General features: G+C 42.5%; 2 protein-coding genes and 1 non-coding gene across 3 annotated transcripts; 2 read left to right on the top strand and 1 right to left on the bottom strand.

Moving 5' to 3' along the window:
* Positions 1-1,538: 1,538 nt before the first annotated feature.
* Positions 1,539-3,048, bottom strand: BDB00DRAFT_925577 (uncharacterized protein). Its single transcript, XM_053128808.1, has 4 exons — positions 2,830-3,048; positions 2,615-2,751; positions 2,156-2,408; positions 1,539-2,089 (listed from the first exon to the last, which is right to left on the bottom strand). The coding sequence occupies exons 1-4, from the start codon at positions 2,945-2,947 to the stop codon at positions 1,926-1,928; spliced, it is 672 nt and encodes a 223-aa protein (XP_052984157.1). The 5' UTR covers positions 2,948-3,048; the 3' UTR covers positions 1,539-1,925.
* A 9,002-nt stretch (positions 3,049-12,050) lies between these two features.
* BDB00DRAFT_544737 (uncharacterized protein) lies at positions 12,051-13,586 on the top strand. Its single transcript, XM_053117799.1, has one exon. It carries the CDS (start codon positions 12,151-12,153, stop codon positions 13,531-13,533), a length of 1,383 nt encoding a protein of 460 aa, XP_052984156.1. The 5' UTR covers positions 12,051-12,150; the 3' UTR covers positions 13,534-13,586.
* Positions 13,587-16,383: 2,797 nt separating this feature from the next.
* BDB00DRAFT_t13 lies at positions 16,384-16,465 on the top strand. Its single transcript has one exon. It is a non-coding gene; the product is annotated as a tRNA-Ser (tRNA).
* The last annotated feature ends 707 nt before the right edge of the window (positions 16,466-17,172 follow it).

Raw genomic sequence — 17,172 nt, 5'->3', positions numbered from 1 at the left:
GTTGGGGGGAAAGCATCCCAGTGACTGTGCGATTACGGTCAAAGCAATGCCACAATCCTTTGTATGTGTTGGTGCTTGAAAGCGACGAGAACCGTATTTTGTAACACTTGAAGTCCACAAACTGGTATTTAAGCTATTTAATGAGCAACATTTATAGTTCGGGGGAATTAACAATACTGCCTGGAGTTTATTCAGTATAGTCGATGCGAGCCGACAATATGACTAAGTGCGGACTCGCCAGACCAACAGGAAGAGATTTTTTGAGAGCTGTGAAAGAAGTCCAAGCTCCTGCATTTCCCGACCTCAATGACGTGGGTCGAATCGTTGCTCACAACCTGTAGTGCTACGATTTGGCGCCTTTCTCATTGGCATCGTTGCGACAGCATCAGCATCAAGCAGAGATGGCTTAGTCGCTACAATTAAAATTTGGCCCATACATCGCACGAGAGCTCTTGATGTATCACTTTGATGTTGTTCTGCCTTGGGTTGGCAACAATCGGTCCACAGTTGGCTTCGCTTGACAAGTCTGGTCGCTGCTAAACAGAGCCTTTATATAAACAAAAAACGCGTTTAAAGGTGAGATGTATCAAATCTCAATCAATATTTGGAGAGACCGATCCTTTGTACTCCTTTTGCATCACCCAAATGAGCGTCCCTCTGACTAGTAAGGGGCCTGGGAATGCAGATCAAGCGTTCTCCATACCACACAATGTTAAAGCACGTTCATTACATATGTACGTTAATCTGAAGTCTGGTAAATAGCAAGCCGTGCTACTCTTTACAATTTAAAAAAGAGAGTATAATTAGACCTACATGCACATGTTACTGTTGATTTGTCTGGCCGGGTACTGAAATGGTTTGTGAATTTGCTTGTGAATAAAAAAACGAAGTCGGATATAAGCGGCCAGTTGCTTTTTCTTTTGTCTCTTGATGGTGTTAGTTTTACTGTTGCGATTACTGTCTCTTCAATGTGTCAATCAAAAGTTGCGTAAGTGTATTGGTGTTTGGTGGGATGTGGGTTGCTTTAGGCTTTAGAAGAGAAAGAAAGAAAAGTGCTCTCTTTTTGGAAGCTGAGAGCGGTACGTGTCAAAATTACTCTCAATTTTGAAAGTGCTATAAATAATATGATATCTCTGTTGTTATTGTTATCAATCGAGAAGATTTTTCTTCAATCATAATCTAGAACCTACATTTAAAATTCGTAAGTGCTTTTAGAAGAAAGTAAGTGACAGAATGACGGCGTGTGTAGTAAACTGTAGCATTTTATTATTTCCAGGTCCAGCCATAGCCTGCGCCTTAATGTGATTGAAAAACCATGAAAGCCAAAATATACTTTTTATTAATTAACTTTGTAAAACCAACCTCTACAGCGTTGTTGAATAGATTATATGAGGAGCGCTGGATTTTAGCAGCGCAATAATGTAGAGCTGGAAGCATTTGGTATTTCAAAAAAACATATTTTAATATGTCGTAGACTTGCGATTGGTATGCGTATTTGTATTGAAGCTTCGAAGAGGTAGACATCGAGACAACTTGTCCGAGGTATAACTGGTTTAATAAGTTTATTAGTGAGATTTTCTATGGGGCCGCGCTCTATGGAGCATATGACCGTACCAAAGTTCAGGTTGAAGAGAGATATAGAAATAATTCACCAGAGAGAGCAGAATGAACAACCCTTATATGACAAGGGAAAAAGGTAAAATGGACAGTTGTGAGGGGACAAAAGAGGTAATACAAAGAAAATTAAACTTTCAAACGTCAAGCCTCATCGGTGGTCTGTGCGTAAAATAGAAGAGCGGAGCTGTTAGTGACATGAAACAGATTTTAGGTTTTTAATATAGATTACGTTAGGGGGTGGGAATAGTATTTACAAAAGAGAGTGGAGAGAGAGAGAGAAATAGAGATTGAATGAGGTCACCGGCAGCCTATAATGCTGTGTTAAGTAATGTAGACGTGGCAGCGAGTGCTGGAGGCAATATTGGAGGAGGCGCTGTTAACCAGCCCACAAATAATTGTAGACCTAGTTCCGGATCATCAGGTATATCATCATTCAAATCTGGATGAAATATCTTATCAAGTTGTTCGAGCGCTAACATTGATTTTGGTCATTGCTGTTGCCAAAACCAAATGGCTTGTGGATTATTTGGTGGGTTACGAGGAAGTTTGTTAAAGAGGTGGTCGATTGGATTTGGTGCTGCATCAGATGGTAAGTCCAGTTGATACGCGATATCGAGACATTCAATGAGATGGTGGTGACTGGTGTGGTTATTGTTACAATTGGTACATTGGATCCGTTCTACGGATAGCCAACCCATCCGCCAGCGGAGTAGGTGGTTACGTTTTCTGAATGTCATGGTGATATACGAAAGATTCACTTGACCGAACATGCCTGTGTTACAACTTTGGTACTAATGGCATACAATGATAATGGCTTTAAAAGCTTTCGTTCCTGAGCAAATGGGTAAGTGACAATTATGTCATATTTGAATACAGTAATAGAAAAAAAGCGGTTGAAAGAGTGTCGGGGGAGAGAACCGAAACGAACGAGAGCGGATTACAAATCGTCAGAAATTTTTAAAATTGGTCTGCTGACCAGCATGGAAATTCTCCTTACCATATCAATGGCTAGGAAGAAGGTGGGACCAAGCTCAAGTGAGCGACGACAAGCGGACATAAGGACACCTGTATTAGGGCCTTCTTGTAACTTACGAAGGTTGGTGGCGCGATATGTGCGTACACTGGATTTTAGATCTCGTGGTGATGACAGTGATTTCCATATTGCGTTGAACGTTTGAAGCTTGTTTCATTGATGGCGCTGATCCCGTAGACATGTTCGTAATTGGGTCAATAATGCATCGTCAGGTAAGTCACAAGCACGAGTCAGATAACAGTGATGAGGAATTTGAGTGGCCGCCAAAGATGTAGCGAAGGCATCGGTCTTGTCCATGATGTTGCAATTGCTGATCCATATTCGAAAATGGGGTCGGGTAAACTGCTTGTAAATTTTAACGGCGAGATGGCGAGGAAAGCCGTGCGGCGGATTACAACCAATAGTGCGCAGTGTACGCATAGCAGTGAGAGTAGAGGCGATGTGCGTTGGATGAGATGTTGGTGTGGATCATACCACTAGCATTGTAAGGTATACCGAGGTAAACGAAGTTGGATGCTGTGGGGAGTGGCTGATTATATAAGTGGAGTGGCGGAAGGGGATTGGTTCTTTGGCTAGTTGGTTGTTGCAGTACGACACATTTACTTGGATTCCAGCGATATCCAAGTTTATATGAGTGTTCTTTGGCGCGGTTCAGTAATTGTTGAATGCTGAATCTACTGCCAATCAAAACACAACATTGTCAACGTTTAACAGTGCATTGAACCATTTACCACAAACCAGAAGATGAGGACATTGACGCGGTGAAAGTATAGAGCCGATCTCAAAATCTGAGTCGGAATCAGAGAAATCAGGGTAGAGGGAAGCAGGGGAACGAAGGAATTGAGGTAAAGAATTGATATAGATAAAATACAAGTGAGGTGACAGAATGGATCCTTCAGAACCCCAGTGGCGGGCCAAAAAGTTCTTGATGTGGTACCAGATAACGATACTTGCATAAATACGTCTTCAAAAAGGCTTTGTAGCAATCCTAAGAGAGGAGAGGCAGCCGTTGGTTCCAGCGCACGCCATATAATGGCGCGATCCACTGTATCATAGGCGGATTTGATATCCAAGAAGGCAAGGACCGGGCTTGTGTTATTATGATCTGGACGATGGCGGAAACAGAACTCGTGTAGGCAAAGAGCTTGATCCAATGCGCCACGCTGGGTACGAAAACCTCTTAGACAAAATTTATCGGTAGGGAGGAGGAATGTAGCGCATCTTGTAGGTACTTTACGTATTACTGAAACAGGAATATCGTCGATAATATCGGGATCTATTGGACGAGGTGGCGAGTTGGCTCTTACTCTAGGTAACGCATTGCTAGCAAACGTGCGTGCTAGTTGTCGTGACATTTTGTTAACAGCGGCTTCTGGTCCAGCCATATCCGCAACAGTTGAATTAACTACCCGATTTTGCCTAATTCTTTTAATAGTTGCCGTTGTGTTAGATAAATCGTCATGAGCTTCTTTGAGACAAATATTCCGCCAGGCTTGTCTTTTTCGTTTTTGGACTCAGAAATCAAATTTCTTTGATGCTTCGCGATGGTTAACAGTACATTTTCCGCGTTATAGTCCTATTGCTTTTATCTTTCGTTGATAACAGAGTTCTCGCTATTGGAAGGCTATCTTAAGCTCATCATTCCAAACCATTTTACCCTGAGGCAGGTGTAGAGTCCTACGGCCTATTGATTGATCTACTGGCATGTGGATGCAATGTGTTAGTTGGTCGGTTAGATGGTCAATATCAGACTCAATAGCATCGTTGTCAATGGCGATTTAGGTCTGGGAATCGATATCTTTTACTTTTTCTGTGAATAGGTTCTTAGACTTCTTTCGAGGTTCATCATTGTATAATTTGTTGAGGTGCCACAACTGACGTGGACAGGTTTCACGTGCTGCTAGTGGTTGTCAGATGAGATTAGTAGAGGATGGATAGGGATGATATTTGGCTTGCGAAGGTGTGAGTCCACTTGGTGGGAAGTATAAGCAGTGGATAGTAAAGTTTGCGATCTTGCAAGAGAGGATATGATGCGAAATAGTAGGGAGTACATGTACGGAATAGGGAAAGGATGGATTATTAGTAAGTAGTGTTATTTATACTACCCATTTTATCAAGATGGGAGTTATCTATAGAAACAGTGTAATTATGGTGTTGAAACCACTTAGTAGGTATCAACTTGCTAATAGAAGCTAAGTTCCTCAAGAACCTTAGTGAGTCTGATAGACTGCTAAGCTAGTAGGTCAGCACCTATTTAGTTTTATTAAAGTTCAGCTCAAGTACTTTGAAGCTCTATTTTTAAACTAGTATTTTCTCTAATAATTAGGGACATTCCAGAAAGTTTTTTTCTTATTTAGTTCAGTAAGGACTGATGTTTATATAGATAGGAATGTTGCTTGAAATAGGATATACCAATGACGATTACTCAGGAGATATATTCATAGTTACAATTTTTTTTTGTAAACAACAAAATTGTTAACTATATATATATCTAGTCGAGCTCAGAATCTTCGATTCTTCGGGCGTCGACCTAAAGGTCTAGCCTGGTTACTCATTAATTTATTATATCACTGGGTGTGTAGGCTATTATCAAGTAGTCAAAAACAGCTTGATAATAGCTTGATAATAGCTTGCTATGTAGTTATCACGTTGTTTTTGAACAGCTTGATAATTATGCAGAAACAGCTTCGATTGTTATTATCAAGCTGTTTTTCACCACTTGATAATTTGCTCATGCATGTACGCGGAAATGGGGGTTTTTGATATTATGTATGCAGTAGTGGTTGGGTTCTATATCACATTACATATGAATTGGGTACTAGGTTCAGTCAAATTCGCAACAGAGTTCTGCATCGCATATTTTAATGTACTTCTTTACATGCATACTGATCAGAGTAGCAAGGCAATTGGTTGTATAATTATTTTTTGGATCGTGAAATTACGTGTTATGGTTGCTCGAAACCGGTTTTATTATTAAAAATTGATTGACGATTATTACAAATAAAAACATGCTATGGAGATGAAAGTAAGCAAAAATTTCTATTCTAAAGGGAAGTGCTATATTGGTTGGTGTGCTGGGGCGGCATTGGCACGGCAACAAAGAATTGCTAATCTACAGCAAGGCGATTCGCAAAATTAGAGGGCCAAATCGTAAGAGGAGAACTCAGTAGCAATGTCTAAGAGGCGAGATACATAAAGAAAAAAAAAGTAGTTGTTAAACCGGTGAAATCAGCAGTAGAAAAGAAACGAAGATAGAAAGAAAGCATACTTACAGATAGCGCTACTTGTGTGGCAACAGTCAGGTGCAAACAAAGACTCTGAATAAGAAGATATAAATGCTAACAGCTTCAGACAATTGAAAGCGTGGGCAAATATAATATAAGAGACTATTAGTATCTGAACCTCTCAACCATCAGAAAAGACTGTAAAAAGAGGAGAGAGAGCTTACACCGTTTCCTTGTAACTCAGTGATGATGTCTTGAGATTCATAAAGAATGCAGTTAGTGATTGAAAGAACATCATCGGTACAAAGTTGAAAGTATGTGAAAGATAGAAAATGACCATGTTATATAGATTCTTACCATAGAAAAAGAAGATTCATGGTTGGTGATAAAATACGACGTGGAAGTATGAAAAGAAGAAAAAAGGGAAAAGAAGAGACAAAATAACCAAATCATGCAGTCAGGGAAAATATATCAATCTAAAAAAAAAGTCATTTAGGCAAGTTCCTGCTGTCCACAACTCCATCATCACCACCCTGCATAGGATCATTGTGTATCCCTATAAAAACGTCCCCCAATTAATTAATCCCAATAGAACTTACCTTATCCACACCTTCAATCCACACTACTACATAGTAAGCGTAATAAGTAGCGTTGACCATATAGTTATTGAGTGCCGTATACTGAAATACTGTGTAGATGCCCACAATAGGAGAACGCAATGCTGCCAGACAGCAACGCATCGAAGAACGTCGGGTTGCTGTTGAGCGGGAAAATTCCGCCAATGCCATGTTGGCCATGGAAGATCGTATAAGAACGCTGGAGGCACATAGCGCCACGCAAGAGCACCAACTGCAGGCTATGGCAAACGTAGTTGCTCGACAGGCGCAGGTGCAACAACAAGCAGCAACACAAGTTGCGGATAGCCTAGCTGTGGTCAGTACTCATGGCCAAGGCGCGCAAATGACCCGTGCACCGCAGGTTTCTGTAAGAAAGTTAATAACATCTTTTTAATATGGAAGTAATTAGCATGATATCCTGATATAATCATATAAAGGATGCGATACGCCATCATCACAACGTTTTGAAACAGGAAGGCTTTCGTTGGAACGAAGGTTTTCGAAGCACCCATAACCGTAGCGTTCGTGCCAGTATCATCGAGTACGTACTAGGCCTCGGCCAGTTTGAAATCACGTATGATGAACTGGCCAAAAAGGTGTACACATACTTTGACAATGCGCGCACGTGTAATCGTCAGTCAGCTGAGCGTGCAGCACGAAGAAAGGTGATCAACCGCCGCAATGGTCGTCGTCATATGGTAATAGATATAGTATGTATGCTGTTAGTATTTGTCTCATGATATATGTTGAGTAGAAGTTCAAGCGACGTCTCGCAGTCTTCCGACGGCATCAGGTCCAGTTGGAGGCGTCCTACGCAGGAGGGGAGGCATTACTCCAAGTTGAGTTTATGTCTGAAGAAGAGACGGACGGTGAATACACTGGTGAAGTAGGGAAGCGCGTTGTGGTCCGTAAGCAGCAATGGCGCAATGAAAGGGTATGTATTTTGGAATGGTTCGTCGTGGCTTCTTTGACAGAGATCTTGACAAACTGTTTGCAGGCCAATTTGTTTTTACAGCATCTCGATGCGAACAGTCCTGCTACTGAGGCCAACAAGTTGACGAGAGTGGACGGTGTTGATCCTGTTGCCTTGCCTGACAGCGCTCGTGAGAAGCTGGCCGGTTGGGTAAAAGATGTTTAAAAAAATAAAAAGAATAAAATGGTCGCATGGCTGTATGCCGTGTGGGTTTGGGGTGGGCACAAACACAGTGATTTTGCAATTGGGGGTAAGCAAAGAAACGCGGGACAGATTGGTTGGGGTACTGATGGTACACTTATTTTTCAGCCACTTCGAAAAAAAAAACGGGGTTTCCCTTTTCACCTTTCATATTATCCACGCGTTGTTTTCTTACACTTACTCACATTCGCACCATCAAACTGATCACTTGCAAATGCTGGTAAAAAGGCTACTTGCTCTTCCCATCCGCAGCCCCTGGAAACAGATCATAGTCGTACTTTGTATGGAAAGCGTATGTCAAGAAGAATTTTTAAAACGAAAAAGATGAGAAATAGAGGAAAAGCAGTGAGTGAGATGATTACGCTAACATTTTCTTTGGCAAAGGGATAACAACTGTTCTTGCGTTTGCGCTTGACTGTGCGCCGAGTTTCACAACAGCGATTTGCCCATACAAACGATGAACAGGTAGAATGCAATCCCACGCTGGAGCTCGAAACCGACTACGCCAAGTTTCAATGAAAGGGTCTGAGAATCGTTGGCCGTCGTTGTCTCCGTGGATGCCGTACCAACGGACGTACGCAAAAATATGCTCAGTTTGCTGACCGTGAACAAGCTGCATATGGCGAAAGAAAAATTGGATTTCGCAAGGCCAAGCCATTACTTCCCCACGGTCGTCAGCATGGAAGAGAACCTGCGCATATGCACCCCGTCGCGATCTCGCTTCGGTACTGCGGTAGGTCTGTCCCATCATTGTTATTGTCTTGATTTTCCAGTATTGATCACTGACAAAACCTTGCCCATCACCAGCTTGGTTATGACGACGGAAAGGCACACCATATGCTACTTGGTAGAATTCGAACAAGAAATCATACAGTTGAGCAGGCATATATGCTATCCGTCCGTAATCCAAAGGATATGCGTCTGGCGGTAGCGGCTCGCTTCCTGTGACAGAAGTGACTCTAACATCGGTAGACAAAGCCAGAAACGCATGGACATCGAACTGATGCTGCATAACATTGACGGCTTGTGGGATCGGCTGCACAAGGTCCAGAAAAGCATTCAGAAAGCTGAAATGGTGTTGGCGATTTTCGAAGAGGGCTTCAAACGATCGGACAAAATCGCGAGCTCCGGTCTTCTGCAAGAACTTCTTCATGAACGTCACCTCAAAAGCATCCTTCTGGTTGGTATCAATCTCCTTTAGATACCCGTTGTACCGTTCAAAAGAAAAGAGCCAGTAAGCATACAAGGGTCCAAAATCTTCAATCGTTGCGTCCAAATGCATGTGGAGGTGCATGTTAGGTGTGACTTCCTCCGCGCCGTACAGTCGCTCAAAACCGGTGCAAAACTGCTGGAGCAGAGTGCTTGCTTTTGCAATTTCGTCCATAGTTATTGACGGCTTAACCAACAAACGACATGCGTCCACGAATATCAACCAGTTTTGTAGATACATACGCGGGAGATGGCCATCGAGCACCAAAGGCGAGTACACGATGCACCACGATTTCCAATCGTCGGCGGTCATGAACGAGAATCCACTTTCGATTTTACGCTTCAAGGTAACATAATCGGGCGGGAGGACGATGCCGTTTGCGAGCACTTGCATTTGCTCCAAGTCGGCTCTTGTGAGCAGTTCTCGATCGATCCATATTTTGGTCATCCGCTTTGTCGTGCCAAGGAACAGATTGTGCATTGGATCGATGATCGTGCAACGGACTGGATCAAAGTAGTGAAGTCGGTGAAGCTCGGACCATCGTGTACCATTCTCACGTTCAAGCGACCGCCTTGCCGTCATCGTCGGCGCAGCACGCCACTGCTCAGCACAGGCTCTATTTCCCTCGTACGTCCTCAATGCCCAGTTGTCGACGTCGAATCCCGAGTAATCGATGTTGGTCGTGGCCGGAAAAACATTGAATCGACGATCGCATTTATGGCAGGCACAAAGGCTGGCATGAGACGTGAAGCCGCTTGTTTTCCGTGCAGCAGGGATATCACAAGCATTGATGAGCAAGGCCAAGCGGACCAATGTCCCTTGTCGGTGCTCACACGTCCTGATCAATTTGCCATTGTACCATTCCAACAATTCATCAACTAATGGACGGAGAAAATGATTCATGTCAGATGTACTTGCTTCTCGTGGGCCCGGCATAACACCAACGAGAATGACGTTTTCAGTTTTGAAGCGCTCGGACCGGGGAAGATTGTTGACAGATAAGTAAATGGCACCGCATGAGTATGTTGAGTTTAGGAATGGGCCGAACCAGTCTACATTCAACGTCAACAACAGGGAGCGAAGCTGCTCAACAAACGGTCTGCCATCACCGTCTCGAAACTCTCGCCACATATCACCATCAAAGATGTCAAAAAATGTGTCTGCAACTCGTCTGCGGTTTCGCCATTCCTCGATCTTTGCTTCAAATCCTGGTCGCATAAAAAGCCTCTCGATACTCGCAGATAAGGGCTGGTACGCATACACCTTTATGGGAACCCTTCGATTGCCACTGATCTTGAACAATGCATTGCCGCACAAATTACCATAACGGATGTCATCGTTGGTGCATGTTGTTGGGCAGACAGGGTCAGATAAAAGGTACAGGCTATGACAACGAGAGCAGCACACATAAATGCGTAGTCGGTCGGTCAGCGCAGAGAAGCCAGTAAGGCGACGGAGAGTTGCAAGTGAGCCAGGAATGGAAACATTGGGTTGCAGATCACCAAGAAGTAAAATACAAAAGTCAATGATCGTGCACGACAGATGCTCCGAGACGAAGTGTAATTGGAACAACACAAGGAAAAGAATGACAAAGATGAACGGATGCGGATAAGTATGGAGCTGAGGGACGGTAGGAGGAGGAGGAGGAGGAGGATGATCAAGGTAAGTGTCTTTTTTTCGGGAAAAAAAAGCATTAATTTCTGTCATTTCGTACAATAAAACCGTTCTTTGCAAAACCAACCTTGTTCGATATTGCCATTTCCAATGTTGGCTTCATCATCGCCATACTCAACATCGTCAGCATTTACAACAAGATCATCGTCGAGATCTCTCTCGGAATCGTCTGTTTCTTCAAGCGAGAACACATTGTCCTCGGCAGAAAAAGGTGTGAAACGGCGGCCTGCAACAGTATCTATTTACTCAATGATAGTGAATCGTCTATTCCCATGTTTATTGCATTTACAAATCATCGTCATACCAGGGGAGGAGGGAGGATCATCGATCATGTCTATATCCATATCCAAATTGTCACCTAAAGGTGATGGGGATGGCGATGGATTTTCTTGCAGTAAAGTACTCTCAATATCGGCAACGATAGCACTCACTGTATATACAGCACATAATAATGAGACTTATGACATTTCAATACTATGAGACGATTCTGTAAAAGTACCATTGTGCGAGTGCCTGTCTCTGGCTTGGTCAAAATCGCGGTTTCGGTGATATTCGCGTATTCTGCGGCTCACCATTTGATAGCCTCCACCAGCCGAAGAACACCGCGTGCAAAGACACGCAACTAAAGGCTCGTTGCGATCATGCTGCATTATGAAAAAAAAAAAAAAACGAAATGAAGACAAATGAGCGAGCAGCCAGCACCAGCACTAAACCGCTTATATTCTCTCAAGTGCACCCTTAAGTTTTTCCCTGGTATTTTTTCTAGTTGCTACTATAGTTATTGTCCTGCACTTTTCCGTATGTGAGTTTGCTATCTTTGACATTATGCACCGACAATAATGCATCAGGGGATCTAGTTGCTTTTTTGCTTTTCTTTTCTGTCTCCATAGTTTGTGTATATGCAAAAAATTAAGGAGATAAATTAAAATCATATATGGTCATTGCATAGCCGCGTAGTATTGATGCATGGCAATCCTCATCCCCCAGAAAAAGGATGATGAGGGGACTGTGTATGAAGAAATATTTTTGAGGGGGACTATCTTGAGGAAGCTAATGCCTTCATAAAGGATGCAGTGACATTCACTATATGATTTTATGCATCAACTTTTTTTTTCCCAATTGCATATCAGGTTGCTTTGTAAACTTTTGCACAGAACTACCAAATGTGGCAGCTGCAGGTGCCATAAGGTACATATCTGTTTTTTTATTTAATCTTGCCCCTTGCCAGATAATTATCAAGCTGTTTTTGAAGAACTTGATAATTCGTTTTTCGCGCAGTGTATACAAATAAATTTAATAGTAACAAATATTTAATTTGTATACAAATTTAAATATTTAAAAAAAAAGTAAACTTTTTTTACATGCTAATATAATTATTTTTAAAAACTTAACAGTATTTTTAAAAATTAATTATTATTAGTCTTCGTTCCTAACCCAATCCTTGTTGCCTCCGCTTCATCATCTGATGTGGTGGTAATAGCTCTTCTAGCTGCGCTTTATTCTCAGCAATTATATATAAAAAGTTTTTTCCTCTCTTCTGATACAATCTAGTTCTTTCTAAGCCGCGCAGACGTGGTAAATGAGTAACAACCAAGAGGTAAATGAATACACACAAAGGATCCAACAATTGGAGGAATTGGCCACCAGACTACAAACAAGACTGGATGAAAGAGATAGAAAGGAACAAGACAAGTTCGATCACCCGGAATTGCCACCAGAAATCTGGCAAGATTTGGAAGCATCTTCCCTCGCTGAACTCGAAGAAAGCTTCAAGATATTTAGACGCGATCTCGTCAAGTATCACGGGGACTCGTGGACAAGACCAGGCGCAGTCAACAAACAGTTTATCGGCGAGCTCAAGAGGAAGACAGTGGAAGCCTATACGGCCGTTCAAGGCAAATATAAAGATGCAGAACGGACCAGAAACACAGCGAGGGCATCAACAGAACTTTTTCAAGGCATCCAGCACATCATCGAACGAGGCGGCAGCACAGATGATGAACGAGATCTCCAAACCATTATGGAAAAAGCAAGAAGACTCGCCATTTGTGGATTTGCCACTAGCAAGCAGCAAGAACAAGAAGCAAGAACAACAATATCGAAAGCACTCAGGCTACCAGCCAATGTTAGATATATCGAAGAAGAAGAAGACACCACCAAAGATTTGGCATTCGATTCGACAATGGTCCAAAGAATTGAGAAAGCAAGATATGAGTAAAGATTTATACAAGCAGCCCTTAATCCAAGACGAGGAGGATATCATAATGGAGGATTCCGAGGTCGAGGTAGTTCCTTCTGAGGCGGTTTCAACAACGGCTCCACTTTCAGACAAAAAACTTTTTTTGGCAGGGGCTGGGGCCAAACAATGGTTCCGACCAACTCGACATCCAGCGCCGAACAAAATTAAAACAAATTTGCAAACCGAAAGCAGACCAGCCACACTACACCAATCCGGAGTATGGCATAGCACTTGGGGGCCAGTTAGGTCATTCTGTGAACTATTGGCGACAAACGACACACCATACATGGCCAATATCTGTAGTTCAGGAGGGTTACAGACTACAATTCAACAAATTACCAACGCCATGGTACACGAGGCAGAGCTGCAGGACGAGCCAGGATCACATGTTAGTGGATCAAGCAGTACGTCGGTTTCTACAAGCAAAGGTGATAGAGGTCTCACCGTCACAAGAGCGGGGGTTTTTATCAACGTTTTTCACGATCCAAGAACCGTCAAAGGTCCGCCCAATATTGAATTGTCAGAAGATCAATCAGTTTTTACAAGTACAACATTTCAAAATGGAAGGCATACCAGCGTTACGCGATTTGATAGAGGACAACGATTTGATTTGCAAGATCGATTTGAAAGACGCATATACAGTGGTGCCGATCCATTCAGAGTCCCAGAAGTACTTGTCTTTCGAGCACAACAACTTGATCTATCAATACGCGTCTTTGCCATTTGGTGCCGCAATCTCACCTAGGGTATTCTCGAAAATGTTTCGTTACGCCATCGAACCATTGAGACGAGAAGGGATGCGATGTGTCTATTACTTAGACGATTGTGCTATATTAGCCAAGTCAGTCAAGGAGATGCAAGAACACACTGACAGATTAACGGAGCATTTGACGAAGCTGGGTTTTATTATCAATTGGAAGAAGAGTGACATCAAACCCAAGACGGTCCAAGAATTTTTGGGTTTCCAGTTCAACACCACTACAGGCATCATCAAGGTACCACAAGACAAGATGAAAAAACTGATGAAACGCATCAAACAAGTTCAAGATCAGACATTCTCCTGCCGCTGGGTGGCAGGCATGCTAGGAAAGATGACAGCGATGCTTCCAGCGATAGGCGACGCACTATTACATATCCGCCATATTCAGCGAGATTTGACAAAGATTCTACACAAGAGCAGGCAGAACTGGGAAGCAGCATGTCCGTTGTCACGGTTAGCCAAGGAGGATCTAACCTGGTGGCAAAACATAGCAGAAAGCCGGAATTGATTACCAATTCGAAGAGCACCCGAGCGACCTCCATACGCAACAATACATGTCGACGCATCACTATCTGGCTGGGGCGTGGCATCCGAACTAGGAGAATATGTGGGGTATTGGCGGACAGCAGACCAAGCGGAATCAACAAACGTAAGAGAATTGTCGGTCATCAAGATTGCACTAGAAATACGTGCCAAGACTTGCATGGACAAGACATTGCATATACACACAGACAACATCACAGCTTTAAAATATGCAAGCAAACAGGGAGGCACAGCATCAGAAAAACTACAACAGCTAGCATTACAAATCCAAGACTTATGTATCCGTCACAACCTGACAGTCAAGTATTCTCATATACCCGGAGTCAAGAACGAGACAGCGGATCGTTTAAGCAGAAGGTCCAAGCCAATATACGAATAGACATTATCGCGGATGAAGTTCAACCAGATTCAGCGGCAGTGGGGACCTCTCAAGATAGATGCCTTCGCGGCGTGGCACAACCATAGACTAGCGAATTATTAGACACTCCATCCAGATGGGAAGGCAATGGCGATAGATGCCTTCCAACAACGATGGCCCAGCAAGGGTCTATATTCACATCCACCTTGGCGACTGATCCCCAAGGTTATACACAAGTTCAAGAAGGATCGGGTATATCAAGCAGTACTAGTGACACCGATGTGGCAGACACAGTATTGGTGGCCAATGATCCTACAACACACATGAGAACTGCCGATACTCTTCCAGATCAACAAGAATATAACGCTGACTGCATAGAGACTATGGCGCGTGCGTGGAAGGCACAAGGCGTGAATTTGAAGACAGCTGAATATTTGGCGAGGGCAACTCGTAGTTCAACAAGGCGTGCTTACAATCGTTATTGGCTACGATATGCAAGATGGTGTACCTGCCAAGAACCGCCTATAGACCCAGAAGGTTATAATCCAAAAGCATTGTCTGAATTTCTAGTAGAACATGAAAGTCTGTCTTATGACTACCTTAATGGCATAAGGTCAGCAGTTGTGTCGGTCTACAAGGTGACACACCCATGGAAACCACCCATTACAGAACATCAGCTTATCAAGCAGTTTTTTACCAGTAAGAAACGAGCCACATATAAGCAACCAAATGTTAGTCAAGAGATTTGGGATATTCAGTTGGTACTGGACAAATTGCGGTCATGGGGACCACCTGTAGTATTACCACTAGATAAACTACAAAGGGAAATCGATAATGTTACTTTGTTTGGCGACTCTTTGGCGTACAAGATCGGACATAGGAAGACTCAAGAAGAAAGACGTTATGTTACACTACGAGGGTGTTCGATGCACGGGCGTTACATTAATAGTCTGGGAACCGAAGGAATCGCAAAGCAAGGTGTCTCAGTTGGGAACAATTGACGATCAAGAGATGTGCCCAGTGAAGACGTTAGAAATGTGGCTCCAAAAATTGATAACACTCCGCGACAAGCTGCCCGTAGATCACACATTGTTCTTAGCGAATATTCAAAAAACACCATGATCGATTAGTCCAATAACAGTAGCCAAATAGGTGAAAAAGATAATGTATGGGTCTAGCATGGATACGTCTATCTTCAAGGCCCATTCAACTAGATTGGCAGCTAGCACAAAAGCGGTCGAACGAGGAATTCCAGTGGAACTCATCAAGGAATATGGGCATTGGAGCACACGCAGTTCAACTTTCGAGTCTTACTATTATCGTCCTCGAAATCAACATGATCGCGGTAGACAGATTACAACAAGCATTTTTTCGTGTACGGACAACAATACCACCATATCAGAGGATGAAGCAGAGGCAACAAGGATTAGGTTAGGAACGAAGACTAATACAACAGTTGCTGTAGAGGAATCCGAAGATGTAGTGGGTGCCCACCCATGGTACCAACATCTTGCTTGGCCCTTCCCTTAATTACAAACACGAAAAAATTGTTTAACTTAGCTTAGAAAGAACTAGATTGTATCAGAATAGAGGAAAAAACTTTTTATATATAATTGCTGAGAATAAAGCGCAGCTAGAAGAGCTATTACCACCACATCTTCGGATTCCTCTATAGCAACTGTCGTATTGCATCACCCACTCATTTACTACTGAGATTTCGACGGTTACTCGCTCTAGAGATGTTTCCAAGTGTCCTAGTATTTCTGGTATATTTTTTCAATTTTTTGTGGTATTTTAAGAGTGTTTTTGATTAAAAAAGGGGATGTAGGAGGAGGCCTAGGAGGAGGAGGAGGCACGAGGAGTAAGGAGGAGGAGGAGGAGGATTATTGTTTATTTTACCTTGAGTATTACTGCAAAGAAGAGCAAAAAGAGATGACAACTTGTCCGAGTGGTTAAGGAGTGAGACTAGAAATCTCATGGGCTCTGCCCGCGCAGGTTCAAATCCTGCAGTTGTCGATTCATTAGCCTTTCAAAAGGGTTCTTCTTTTTGGTTTTTTTTGCTGCTCGTCGTCATATTCATTTTCGTCTACATATTTTTGGTGCTGCTTCTTCGCTGTTGTTGCTACAGTAGCAGTGCTTGTTAATTCAACTTCTTCTCTTCAAAGACCACGGCTACAGCAGTATATATATATATTGATTTATTTATTAGCCTTTCATAATTAAGCGGTTGGGAAAGAATGTTACGCTTAGTATGCACTTCCCACAATTAGCAAGCAGTAACTGAAAGCCAAACCCTTAAATGAATAGAAGCCATCATTCAGAACTTTGAGCAACTCTGCAAGTAAATGCTGTTTATTAGTTTCAATGATTTTACAGTATCTTGTGCATATCTACAGTAGTGTAGATCATAAGATCTTATCACGACCATAAAAGAAGCATCAATGTATTCATAGTCTATACTATCTTACAGAATATATTTTTCTCTTCACAGAACATTTTTTAAATGACTTATAGAATGGCAATGAAACATACTACCAGCCTAGAATTATGTGGTTGCGCTTATGGTATGTGTCGAGGTAAACAACTGAATATTGTTATTTTATCAGCAATGATTCACACAAGGAAGTTACTGTAACCGTATAATGCAGTGCATCGTATGAAATACCTTTTTCGTTTTAAAACCGAAAACAGTAAATATATGTTTACAATTATTACTAAAATGA

This window comes from Zychaea mexicana (assembly GCF_025766255.1).
Source record: "Zychaea mexicana strain RSA 1403 chromosome Unknown BDB00scaffold_7, whole genome shotgun sequence".
Lineage (NCBI taxonomy): Eukaryota > Fungi > Mucoromycota > Mucoromycetes > Mucorales > Lichtheimiaceae > Zychaea > Zychaea mexicana.
Note: the sequence above shows the minus strand (reverse complement) of the source record. Positions and strands in the feature narration are given on the sequence as shown.

What these genes read in the sequence shown, in the direction of transcription:
- BDB00DRAFT_925577 (XM_053128808.1), bottom strand. Translation starts at nt 2,947, where the DNA reads ATGGACAAGACCGATGCCTTCGCTACATCTTTGGCGGCCACTCAAATT. An exon ending in ATTGACCCAATTACGAACAT is followed by an intron (nt 2,752 to 2,829) that starts GTCTACGGGATC and finishes CATCACCACGAG; the next exon opens with ATCTAAAATCCAGTGTACGC. An exon ending in TCTTCCTAGCCATTGATATG is followed by an intron (nt 2,409 to 2,614) that starts GTAAGGAGAATT and finishes GTATGCCATTAG; the next exon opens with TACCAAAGTTGTAACACAGG.
- BDB00DRAFT_544737 (XM_053117799.1), top strand. Translation starts at nt 12,151, where the DNA reads ATGAATACACACAAAGGATCCAACAATTGGAGGAATTGGCCACCAGAC.